Genomic DNA, 13568 nt, shown 5'->3' with positions numbered 1-13568 from the left:
TTGGTTTCACAGAAACTCTACTCGGGGCAGCCTGTCTCTATGGTTTTCTTAAAGCCATAGAGACAGGCTGCCTCGAATGGCAGCTTCCCTGAAGCCAAGCTTTAGACTTAGAGTCTGCAAGAAAGAAAGCATGAGTTAGTGAGGGGGACGAGGCTTCGCAACTCGTGAGTAAGCGCTGTGGCTCCACGGGGGGGACCCGCGTATAAGTCGATGGGGGCATTTTTCAGCCTAAAAAAGGGCTGAAAAACTCGACTTATACTTGAGTATATACGGTAACTCCCCATTCATTCGCACTATTTTGATTTAGACAATACCTCTTCTCTCCCCTCTTTTCCTTACATCCATCAAGCTCACATACGGTTCTCCTTCAGTGATGAATACCAAAAGCCAGTCGATTTTCTCCAGATGGATGTTCCCAAACAGCAACCACCATTATAATGGGATTCTTAAGTTACTGCTCCATTTCAGGTGGACGTGGATTGGAGTGATTCATCTGGCTGTCAAGACCTCAGAGGTATTTGTACATAGTGTGCTTCCCCTCTTTTCCCAGAAAGGGATCTGCTTTGCATTCATTGAAAGCTTTCCCCAAATGTCATCTTCCAATGATATTGCTGAAGTGATGGAGAAGGGATTGGGTTTATTCAACGTTGCCATGACAAGCACGGCCAATGTGCTGGTGGTTCATGGCAATACTGAAACGATAATGATTTTGAGAATGATGCTGTATGGGTCAATATTTGAGAACAGACCAGTGGAGAAAAAAATCTGGCTCATGACAGCCCAGATGGAATTCACCTCACTATCCTTCCAGAGAGACTGGGACTTAGACTTCATCCACGGTGCTATATCCTTTGCCATTCACTCAGTGGAGGTGCCGGGATTCCAGGAGTTTCTTCGGAGGAGAAACCCTCGAGTGGAAGAGGAAGATGGCTTTCTCAAGGACTTCTGGAAAGATACATTTAAGTGCTGGTTTCATGATTCTGTATCCCACAAGAAGGCTATGAACATCTGCACTGGGGAGGAGAATCTGGAGACTCTTCCAGGGTCTGTCTTTGAAATGAGCATGAATGGCCACAGCTACAGTGTTTATAATGCAGTCTATGCTGTGGCGCATGCAGCGCATGCCATGCGGTTGTCCACATTCAGACAAAGAAACCCGATGAATGGAGAGACCTGGAAGCTGAATCAACCACCATGGCAGGTAATGTATGATCGTTCAGCTTATCTGGGGTTGGACCCTAGAAAATCCATCCTAGAGCCAGCATAGTAGGGTGGTTAAGAGCTGGTGGATTTTAATCTGGAGAGATGGACTCTAATTATAGGTCGATTCTAATCTGGAGAACTGGATTTATTTGCCTACTCCTCCACATGAAGTCTGCTGGGTGATCTTGGGCCAGCCACAGTTCTCTCAGAACTCTCTCAGCCCACCCACCTCACAAGGTGTCTGTTATGTAGAGAGGAAGGGAAGGCGTTTGTAAGCCACTTTGACACTCGTTAAGGTTGAGCAAAGCAGCATCTAAATCCAAACTCTTCTTCTACTCTTCTAGATAGATAGAACTCCATTCCCTAGATATGGTTCATCTGCTTGAATTCATGTGTTAGTTTTGAATCTATCCAGTACAGTTTTATCACGCTCAGGAGAGCTTTATATTTTTTACTAATGACTTGTAGTGCAGATATGGAAGTGAACTGTTTCAGAGAATGCTTTGGACAATGCTCAATAGTATTTATCTTATATGCCAATAAAGGCTTGTGTTGAAAAAAAATAGTATTTATCTGTTGAACTACAGTGGGTGGGAGTTGTAAAAAATAGGACTAAAGCTCACCAATTCAGATTGAAGACACTGTTTGGTCCTTTTTCTCTTCAGCTCCATCATTTTCTGAGAAACAGCTCATTTAACAACACTGCCGGGGAAGAGGTGTCCTTTGACCAAAATGGGGAACTGATAGCTGGATTTGATATTATCAACTGGGTCACCTTCCCAAACCAGTCTTTTCTGAGAGTCAGAGTGGGAAGGATAGACCCAAAGGCTCCTCCTAATAACATATTCACCATTCATGAAGATGCCATTGTGTGGCCAAGCGGATTTGACCAGGTAGGGGCCGTATCCATTTTGGGACTTCTTCAGCCCTTTCCCAATCATTAAAAAAGTAGTTCTTTGTTCAAGGCTCTCTTTCTGTTTTTTGAAGTAAGATTCAACTGAAACTGTTTTAAATTCCCCACTGAATTTGGTGAAACGTTGAAGATATATCCTTACACTTGGTACGCTTTCATTAAAATACTGATACCCCATTCTTTCAACAAAAACACACTCAAAGTGGCTTATAGACCTCACTTGAAAAGACACATAGGAACCTACAGCATAGACAGCAGATATCAGACATGTGAGGTAGTGGTATTGAGGAGTTATCTAAAAAATAAAGACCATAAAAGGGTGACCATAAAAGGGTCATAACTCTCTTTAAAATCATCAGTGAAACTCCAGAGAGCAAATAGAGAGGGGGACGGAATCTTTAGTTAAAAGAGCGGGGGATCCCCAAAGGACAGGAAAGACTACAGATCTGTCTTTGGTGGTCACTTGCTTTGCATGTGACAATGGGGGATCATAGACAATGGCCTCCAGGGAAGTTCTTGACCATCTGTAGATTCCTGCGAGTAGTTGCATAGCTGCAAGGGGGACATCTGGGGAGAAACGCCTTGTGTGGGCCACATTGAGTTACGTGGGGACGGAAAATTGCCTGCCTCACTTCAGACCGAGAGGCCTGCCTGGGTGGCTCCGGGCCGCTCTGGGCTGCAGCCGCCCCCCTGGTTCAGCCCACCCCCCCCCCCGGGTAGCAGCAGAGCAGACCGCAGGGTGGAGCAGCCAGGGGCCCCCCAGGCAGGCCTCTAAGCTCATCAGCTTGCTCGGCTGCTAACTGAGGGGCGGGCCGGGATGCCTGTGTGGACGGCACCTTGCTGCTCCCTAATGCAGCCAGCTAGTCTGCCTGCCCCTTGGAGCCTTTTCAGCAATACAGATTTGTTTTGAAGTGAGCCGATTAAATGCTCATGTAAAGCTTAAAGCCCAAGAAAAAATAAGGGGAAAGCTGCTGCAATGCTCTCTGGGAGTCGTAGTTTGTTTTCCAGCTGGAACAGCTTGCCACGATATTCTTTCTTGAGTTGGGCGGCACTCTGTTCGATGGGAGATTGAGTCCTTTTGAGCGTCTGATCTTGCAGGCAGTTTGTTCTTAATACTATGTCTCCCTAGATCCGTGGTGGTGAACCTTTGGCACTCCAGATGTTATGGACTACAATTCCCATCAGCCCCTGCCAGAATGGCCAATTGGCCATGCTGGCAGGGGCTAATGGGAATTGTAGTCCATAACATCTGGAGTGCCAAAGGTTCACCACCACTGCCCTAGATGCTCAGAAGCGGGCAAGCATAGACATTGGGCAAAGAGGTGGGAGTGATTGGGGGGAGAGGGAGAAAGTGGGTGAGCCCTGCCAAACCCCACCGCCACGAGCTAAGGTAAGTGGGGTACAAGAGGGACATGGGGCGTGGGCGGCGGGTCAGGGGACCATACGGGGGGGGGCAGAAAACTCACAGTTCACCCCAAGCTCAATTTTACTTAGCTGAGCCACTGCCTGTGAGAGAAGATAGCTTCCACACAGAGTGTTGGCATCTGATTCAGCATTTGTTTTAAAAATTTAACTACTACCTAATCCAAAGACCAAAAACATTTAAAAAGTGCAAAAGGCAAAATTATGGGGGGGAAAGGGTATCAAAAGGCAGAATGTGATGACACACAACAACTATGCATTGAGAACATTCAGAGAGGGCAGAATGAGTGACCCATAGATGTGATGCCAAGATAGACTTCAAGCAGGAACCCCAAAATAGTTTACTCACTGATAAAAAAAAATCTCCATAAAAGCTTGCAAGTTGTACTATGTTATAGCATCCTCCTTTTTCATTACGGACAGGCACGGCCCCTTTCCGTGTGTAACGGCATTTGCTATCCGGGTTACAGTAGGATGAAGAAGGAAGGGGAACCATTCTGCTGTTACGATTGCTTCCCGTGTCCAGAAGGGAAGATTTCTGGCCATGAAGGTACACGAAGACCTGTGCAGAGTTTCTTGGTTGTATTGACTGTGATGAAGCATGTACATTCCCTCTCCCTCCTCTCCCTTGCATGCCACCCTCCCTCCCCCTCCCTTCCCTCCGCTAGGGTGGATGGGTGTCAGATCCCCATCATGAACTCCTGAAAATTACGCAACTCCGCAGCCCCCCCGTTGGAACAGACTCACGTCCCACTCAGCTGCGGCATCATCCAGCACGGGCCCCACCTCATACACCCGTTCAATCTCATTACGATACTGCCTGTCATATTGCTGCATGTGGGCATTGACTTGCGCTCAAAAAAGCTGGTAACCGTCCTTGGGTCTCTTCAAAACGCATGTTGAGCCTACAATGCCCCATGAAGGGGGGTGGGGGTCCATAGGGGTAAAACTGCATGGGTGTGCCCACTGGTGGAACGGGCAGAAGTCCAGGAGGCTGCAGCAAGAGGGGAGCCGGTTGCGCCAGAAGCAATGGAACTCCTCCCAGCTGAGCCAGTAGCACTGGTGCCGCTGGTTGCGTGGGCTGCCCCTGTTGTTGAGCAGGCTGCCCTGGTTGCGGTTGCACTGGCTGACCACTCTGCGGCTTTCCTGGCGGCAATTGCAATGCTAAAGCCTGCACCATGCGCACTGTCTGCCTCGTCAAGTTCAAGTTCAATAAGCCTTTATTGGCATATACACGATAATATAAAAAACACAGTTCCAGTTAAAAAGTGAATAGTAAAAAACTTCGCATTTGTCATACATTCAGTTTACAAACTTCTGACAAAAACTTTGCCACTATAAGGCAACAATGAAAATCCTGACAATTTAAAAGCATAACTACTTTATCTGATTCAATATAATCAATCATAGAGTCTATAGCTTGGGATAGCAGGCTGGATCGGAGTTCTTGGTATAATAAGCAGTTCAGGAGAATGTGTGGGATGGAATCCAGCTGTCCTATGCTACAGAGACAGAACCTCTTATCGCTTGGAAGACCTTTAAGTCCTCCTCTGTGTAGCGGAGATGGCATGATGTTAAATCTAGCCAGCATATAGGCTCTCCTGTGTATGGGATTTGTGAGCGCTGTAATATAATAGGCTGGGTATCCCTGCATGAAAGGAATTGACATATTTGTTGGTGAACAAGATTTATTTGCCAAGCTCTGCAGTTGTTGATAGTCCATTGCTAACAGCCTCTCTTTAATGAGGGCAAAAGTTTCAGTAAAGGTTAGCATATTGAAGGAGTCACTGTCATAACCCAGTTCCCCGATCTTTGCGGTAACTATTGTGCACCATTTTGAATGGTGGAGTTCACTCAAGGTAAGTTGGGTCAATGAGTTTCTGGAGCTTCGGTAGTGAATATTTAACCAGAATTTTATAATGATTAGCCAAATAGTGGCCTCTATAGAATATTGGCCAGATTCTAAACATAAGACTGCGTATGGGACGCATGTTTGGCACGCCAAATAATTCATGCAAGAATTTGGTGTGGAATGATCTGTCTGCCTCGTCCCGTGCATGGCCTACAGCCAAACACAGATTTCCTATATCCTGCTCCATCCGCTGCATGGCATGGTGATATTCCATCCACTCCGTCTACCAGGCACTTTCTCAGGTGCAAAACAGCCTCCACATTTCAGACTCATACGAGGGAGGCCCTTCCGACAGCCGGTCTTCAGTTGAAACTCTCCCCGGTGAGGGGATCCGACACCCATGCTGGACCACTCGAGGCCCCGCCGGGATCCAGTAACGTTGGCTTGACACCGCCGGCAAATCTTTTTCGGTGCACAGTGACCCCGAGCCCCTCTTGTAGAGGCGCTGAGAGCAACTTGCTCAATCCCCCGGCCGCATCCTCGTCGGCAACCAGGGTAGATGTAACGATCCCTCCAGCAGCCCCTGAACTGAGATAGGGGTCGCATTCTGACAGCTCTGAATGGTCTGATTGTCCTGAACAGTCGGCCTGGACTGACTTCAAAAAGTCAAAAGCGGGCTTCCCCTCCACGAACCCCCTTACGGTCTGCTCCGTGGAAGGATCAAGGGGAGAACGGTGCAGTCCTTGAAGAACAGCAACTTCAAGAAAAGATACATGCAAAACTTCAGCCACCGATGGGAGCGTGAAGTTCAGGACGAGATAGGCAGACTTGGCTTAATGTCAGATCCCTAAAAACAGAAGAAGAAGAGGAGGAGGAGGAGGAGGAGGAGGAGGAGGAGGAGGAGGAGGAGTAGTTTGGATTTATACCCCCCTTTCTCTCCTGTAGGAGACTCAAAGGGGCTTACAATCTCCTTGCCCTTCCCCCCCTCACAACAAACACCCTGTGAGGTGGGTGGGGCTGAGAGAGCTCCATAGAGCTGTGACTAGCCCAAGGTCACCCAGCTGGCATGTGTGGGAGTGTACAGGCTAATCTGAATTCCCCAGATAAGCCTCCACAACTCAAGCGGCAGAGCTGGGAATCAAACCCGGTTCCTCCAGATCAGAGTGCACCTGCTCTTAGCCACTGCTCTTAGCCACTACGCCATTGCTGCTCTACGCCATGTAGAGAACTGCTGCTCTATGCCATGTAGAGAACAGAGGTTTATTCATGATCTGGAGGACAGACTGGAAAAGCCAGGTCTGGCTTTTCCCGAACGGTTGACAGTAATATGTTTCCACCTGCCCCCCCTCCACATGGGAACAGTACTGAGAAAATATGCAGACAATGAGATAGCAGTAACTTCACCCACCGAGCACCGCCTTGACTACCACCTGGCGTGTACGGCAGTATGTGGCAAAGAGAGACAGCCCAACCCCCACCCACAGCAAGGCACAAAGCAGCCCCCAAAGCACCCCTTCTAACAGGCATCCCTGAGACTGGGCCATGTCCAGATGCTGGGCCCCCTTCCACCCCTCCCTTGCATGCCACCCCTCCCTCATTCCCCTTCCCTTGCAGCCACCACTCCCCCTCCCTCCCTTCCCTCCACTAGGGCGGGTGGGCCATGTCCAGATGTCGGGTCCCCTACCACTCTCTCCCATTCCTTGCATGCCACCCACCCCTCACTCCCTCCCCTCTCCTCCCTCACTGAGGGACCATGGGTTGCCCTACACTGGCAGACTTCATAAGGAAGGCTTCAGAGAACCCGTACAGCAGAGGGTTGGACAAGTAATGTCCAAGTAACATTAAAGCAGTGTAGGGATGTTCTGGTTCAATTCCACCCAAAGCCAATTATAATTATAGCTATGTTAATATTTCAAAAACTCCTCACAAAGTGTTGCTGTGTTTTCTAATGGAGTGATCTTTTTGCTTAGAACTAGGATTGCCCATCTCCAGGCAGGGTCTAGAAACCACAAGGAACTTCAGGAGAGCTTTAGACTACTGTTAGCCAGGATGTTGTAGTGTTTAAGAGTGGTGGACTTTAATTTGGAAAACTGGGTTTGATTCCCCACTACTACACATTAAGCCTTCTGGGTAACCACCCAGAGCCCCTTGGGGATGGGGCGGTATAAAAGTCCAATCAATCAATCAATCAATCAATCAATCAATCAATCAATCAATCAATCAATAACGTAGGGCTACCCACAGTTCTCTCACAACTCTCTCAGCCCCCCACCTCAGAAGATGTCTGTTGTAAGATAAGAAAGGGGAGGAATTTGTAAGCCATTTGAGATTCATTAGGGGATAAATGGCGGGCTAGAAATCCAACTTCCTCTTCTTTAATTCCCCTGGAGAAAGTGGCTGCTCTGGAGGATGGACTCTATGGTGTTCTAACATACTGAGGTCCCTCTGTTTCCTCAGTTCTTACTTTCCCCAAGCCCCACCCCTAACAAGTTCCACACGTGATAGATAGTCTCTGCCACTGAGCATCCTTCCACTTCTGCTAAAATGTTTGTTAAGGCAAGACCAACATGGGTGCTGTGTGGTTTCCGGGCTGTATGGCCGTGTTCTATCAGCATTCTCTCCTGATGTTTCGCCTGCATCTGAAGATGCCAGCCACAGATGCCGGCGAAACGTCAGGAGAGGATGCTGCTAGAACACGGCCATACAGCCTGGAAACCACACAGCACCCAAGTTATTCCGGCCGTGAAAGCCTTCGACAATGCAAGACCAAACAGTTTTCAGTGAGCACTTGTGCAAGTTGAATTGTAGGGGAAGAAAAGGCAGGCTCCATGGCAGAGACCATCCAGGGTGCACAGAACTTGTTTATAGGATCCATGCCATAGTCTGATAAAATCACTGATGGGGTTCTGTCCCTAATGCATCCAGCTGGTTTAGAACAGTTGGGATCCCACAACAAATGCAGATAATATGAAGGGACTGGTTGGCATTTCCACTGATGAGTCCACATATATGGACCAACCTTGAATATGATTGATTGCATTGTGTAATTGCACTGGAGGACAACTTTTCTTTTCCTTACGCCCTTTCTGCATGGGCCAATAGCAGCGCCCTAGGAGCAGAAAAAACGCCGTCCCTAGGGAGCTGTTCACATGGGTGCGCAGCTGCATTGCAGCCACACTGCCCTCGTTCCCCCCAGTGGTGCAAAGCCACTGTTTCCAAACCTTGCTCCCCGAGCGAGGTTTTTGGGAAACAGCGGCTTCCAACCACTGCCGTGCGAACGGCAGCAGCTGGAAGGCATCATTCCCCCCTTTCCCAAACTCCTTACCGTGTCCTCCGGCCTCCGGCACGTCGCACAGGCCAGGAGACACACCCCCCCCGCCCTGCGACTTCCGAGCTGTCATGCAGGGCAGGGGGGCTCGTCCCCTGGCCTGTGTGCCGCGCCGGAGGCCACAGTAAGGCATTTGGGGGGTGCTGCAGCCTGCTCGGAGGCTTCGCCGTTTTCCCCACCGCAACTGGGACCGTTCGTGCGAACAGTTCTGGGGGTGTTGGGTCGGTGTCATGTATCCAACCCCCAGCATGGCCATGCAGAAATGGCCTTAGATTGCAAACTGGGAACCATGTTTTGTGACTCAATGGTGAGGGCAAGTTACTGAAATTATTTATATTCTGGACTGTCATGTACATAAGGCACATTGTCTTTTTCAGATATGGATGAGTGTTTCTCATGTCCAGAAGGTCATTACTCTAACAGTGACCACAATTTATGCATTCCCAAAGTTATTAGCTTCTTATCTTACGAAGAAATATTAGGAGCCTGTCTGGCTGCTTCTGCCCTTTCTTTATCGCTTATTACAGCTTGGGTCCTTGGGATATTCCTTAAATACCGGGACACTCCCATCGTCAAAGCCAACAACCGGGACCTCACCTACACTCTGCTCATCTCCCTCCTGCTATCTTTCCTTTGTGCTTTACTATTCATTGGCCGACCTGAAAAATTCATGTGCCTCCTTCGACAAACAGCTTTTGGCATCATCTTCTCCCTCGCCGTGTCTTGTGTGTTGGCCAAAACCACCACTGTGGTTCTAGCATTCATGGCCACCAAACCAGGATCCAGAATGAAGAACTGGGTGGGGAAACGATCCGCAATCTGCATTGTTCTTTTCGGCCTTCTTGTTCAAGTCACTGTTTGTACTGTATGGCTAGCAACCTCTCCTCCATTTCCAGATTCTGACATGCACGCAGTAACGGAAGAGATTGTGCTGCAATGTAACGAAGGGTCTGTTGCTTTGTTTTTCTGTGTCCTGGGCTTTCTGGGCTTCTTGGCCATCGTCAGCTTTTCTGTGGCTTTCCTAGCTAGGAAATTACCAGACAGCTTTAATGAAGCCAAATTCATCACTTTCAGCATGGTGGTCTTTTGCAGTGTTTGGTTCTGCTTTATTCCAGCCTACTTAAGCACCAAGGGAAAATACACGGTGGCTATGGAGATTTTCTCCATCTTGTCTTCCAGTGCTGGATTGCTAGTTTGCATCTTTTCTCCTAAAGTATACATCATGATGTTGAAGCCTGAGTGGAATAATAAGGACTGGTTGCTAAGGAGAAAAAGAGAAGAAAGCTAAGGCCATGGTGACTGGGGTCTAGCTGAAGTAATCTTTTCCTAATAAACATTGTATGTAAATCAGTATCATTTAGTTATGTGTTACATGGTATAAGAATATAAGCAGAACCCTTCTCTATGATATCGGTACCCAATTGTAAGTTGTCAGACTACCCCCATGATATTAAGGGGCTGTTATGAGAATGTTAATACCCCCTATGAGTGTGTTCAGGGAAAGTTTGGTTTAATTTGGCTCCAACAAGAACAAAATGGAGTCCGGGCAGGAGACAGCTGGCACCTAAGGAGGGCTGACTCAAACACTAACCGCGTCATTCTCCCCCACACCCTAAATGGAATACGAGCTGAAGAACAATGGGTCTCCTCACAGAAACTACTAATCTCAAAAAGGCTGATGTCATCTTTCCCCTCTGAAAAGTGCTGTTACTAACCTGCACCTCACAGCACCCATTCCTCAAAAGAGTAGACCATCAGTATTTTCTAGGGTTGGTAAATACCCTAAAAATTCAGTAAAATCCGGATTCAAATTAATTTTGGCATAAAATTATCTGTATGCCTGAATAAGAGACATAACATATTCAGTTATGCCTGAATATTCAGGTAAATCTGAAAAATTTGGGCCCGTTTGATTTTTTAAATTTTTTCCCCCACATTTTGGCCAGCTTTCGGCATCATCTTCTCGCTAGCCATGTCTTGAAGCCAAATTCATCACTTTCAGCATGGTGGTCTTTTGCAGTGTTTGGCTCTCCTTTATTCCAACCTACTTAAGCACCAAGGGAAAATACACGGTGGCTATGGAGATTTTCTCCATCTTATCATCCAGTGCTGGATTGTTAGTTTGCATCTTTTCTCCTAAATTATACATCCTGATGCTGAAGCCTGAGTGGAATAATAAGGAATGGTTGCTAAGAAGAAGAAGAAGGTCAAAGGGGGCGTGTCCCCAGGCCTCGGCGATGCGCCGGAGGGTCGCAGGACTTGTGAGTCACGCGGTCGGGGGGGGGGAAGGCGCCTGGAAGCCACTGCCGTTCGCACGGCAGCGGCTCCAAGCCGCCGTTTCCTGTAAACCTCGCTTGCCGAGCGAGGTTTGAAACGCCGGCTTCGCACCGGTTGGGCGGCGCGAGGGCAGCTGTGCAACAGCTGCACCCCCTGTGCGAACGGCTCCCTGGGGACGGCGTTTTTGCCATCCCCAGGGTGCCATAAACCGCCCGTGCAGAAAGGGCCTCTGAGAGGCTTATGACAGTAAACCAAAACTAGAATGTATTTACAGGCTGATTTCTTCTCAGTTTGATGTTACAGAGAGGTTTTAAAGAGTTTCTTGATCTTAGGCAGATTTTACTTGGATGTTACTATACACAATTTTTACTACTATATGCAGTTATTATATACAGATTTTACTTAGATGTTACCATATACAGTTTCACTTAAATGGCTTTTTCAGTTTTGAGATACAGCTTCTTATACACACAGGGATCTCTTTTAAGGGTGAACCTTTCCTCACGCTCCTGAACACTCTCCTAAAACACCCACCCTTAACTCCAAAAGGTTTCACACTGAACAGAGTAAGCTTTGAGGTTTCTCTAAATTCTCTCTAAACTCTGCCAGATAAGCTATCACACCCTCATGAACTCTCCAGTCCAATATCTAGATGTGATCTCTTACTGAGACAAAAGCCAAGCTTTCTGTGTGGTCTTCACCAGGCAAGACAGTTCGCTGCCTATCTCTCCCATTCTGATCTGGCCACAGTGATCCATGCAACGTCACCTCCAGATTAGAGACTGGTCTACCCTTGAACCTAATTCAGAAGCTGAAACTCGTCACCTCCAGATTAGAGACTGGTCTACCCTTGAACCTAATCCAGAAGCTGAAACTCGTCCAGCGCACAGCTGCAAGGCTCCTAGTTGGTTCTGACCTTTAAGGCCATGAGCGGTCCTGGAGCCACATTCCGTAGGGACTGCCTCTCTCCATACTGCCCTGTTAGGTCTCTTCATTCCTTGGAGGGGAACTCCTGGAAATCCCTGGCCTGAAAACCATCCAGTTGACCTCGACAAGGGCCAGGGTCTTTTCAGTCCTGGCCCCAGCCTTGTGGAATATGCTCCCGACTGAGATCAGAGACTTGAGTAGTTTCCGCAGGGCCTGTAAAATGGAAACTCCTGATGGCCAGCCAGGTTAACACCTTTTTTGGGGCCTCCGGAGGGTGTGAGGGGCATATAAAGTTTTATAATTCACCATCTGGAGTTAGGTTTTTTTTATCAAGGATTGTTTTAAAATATTTATTATGATTTTATTGGGTCTGTTTTAAAATGTTGCCACCCTGAGCCCCCCGGGGAAGGGCGGGCTACAAATTTAAAAATAAATAAAATAAATAATCACCCATTATTTTACTTTGAGATCTAAATTAAATAGTACGGGGCAACTAAGAAGGAGAAACATGCAGTAAATTTACTTATTTATCTACTATATCTGTAGTCTGCCTGATTAAAACTTTATTCCTTCTGTAGAACTGCCCTCCTGATGCTATGGAATGGAAAAATTGTGGAAGCCTTCCTGACCTACTCAGGGAAGCTGTTCCATGAAATGTTCCATGCGTGCAATGTTCCATGTTCCGAGAAATTTCAGGTTCATGAAGCTGCTGATCTCTCTCTTATTTAGAGTGACATTTTTAGAAGAGTTCACTAAGAGAATTGTGACTTATTTCAGCATCGTATGTTTGGAATAGGGAGTGTTTTAGATATGTGAATTCTAGATCAAGAAGGAGTTTTATAACTAATAACCCAGAGGTGGGATACAGCAGGTTCTCACAGTTTCCCGAGAGTAGGTTACTAATTATTTGTGTGTGCCGATCACTAATTGGTGATTTTGCCATGTGATTTTTGCCTTAGTTACGGCCCTCCTCTCAGCAGTAGCACGCAGAACTTGAAGCAATCTAGAAGGAGGTGCACCGGAGTGCGTGGTAGCCTGCGCCTGCGTGCATTCATTTCCCTCCCAAGGACCGGCGCAGTGGCTGCGTCCTTGCCACAGCCCCACCCAGGAATGCCTCACCCCTGGAATGCCCAGCCACACCCCCGTCGTGCCTCACCCAGCCCCATTGGCATTACGCCACAGTTTGAATCCCACCACCATGGGAACCTGTTACTAAAATGTTTGGATCCCACCACTGTAATAACCAGCACCACAAACTGAACCTGGGAATTAACTACTAATGAATATAGCATCTACAGACCATGGGTAATATCCTGACCTTGATTGATTGATTGATTGATTGATTGATTGATTGATTGGTTGATTGATTAAAAACTGAGCTGAAATTCCAATAAAGAAGAAATTTGATCCCCTGCTTTGCATTTAGAAGATGTAAGGTTGATCTTTAATAGATGACGATTTAATTTGGGACTCTCTCCTCTCTAGTCCATTTTTTGTCTCCTCGCATAATCTCTCCTGTACACGTAGGTACATCAACAGCTACTAAACTGAAGAGTAAGATGTGTCTTCACCAAGACTTATCTTATGAATGACTGTGTACTAGGTCTGGCATTGTTTCTATCTTATGCCCAGCGGATGGGTAGAAC

General features: G+C 47.4%; 1 protein-coding gene across 1 annotated transcript in view; it reads left to right on the top strand.

Moving 5' to 3' along the window:
- The window catches only part of LOC125441192 (vomeronasal type-2 receptor 26-like), a 55752-nt gene extending 45711 nt beyond the window's left edge, over positions 1–10041 (top strand). The window contains exons 2-5 of the mRNA XM_048511587.1: positions 350–1201; positions 1869–2096; positions 3962–4088; positions 9096–10041. Coding sequence (XP_048367544.1) covers positions 350–1201; positions 1869–2096; positions 3962–4088; positions 9096–10006 — 2118 coding nt within the window. The 3' untranslated portion in view covers positions 10007–10041. The remainder of the gene's footprint in view (positions 1–349; positions 1202–1868; positions 2097–3961; positions 4089–9095) is intronic.
- Positions 10042–13568: the final 3527 nt, after the last annotated feature.

The sequence above is a fragment of the Sphaerodactylus townsendi genome, linkage group LG11, assembly GCF_021028975.2.
Source record: "Sphaerodactylus townsendi isolate TG3544 linkage group LG11, MPM_Stown_v2.3, whole genome shotgun sequence".
Classification (NCBI taxonomy): Eukaryota; Metazoa; Chordata; class Lepidosauria; order Squamata; family Sphaerodactylidae; genus Sphaerodactylus; species Sphaerodactylus townsendi.
Note: the sequence above shows the minus strand (reverse complement) of the source record. Positions and strands in the feature narration are given on the sequence as shown.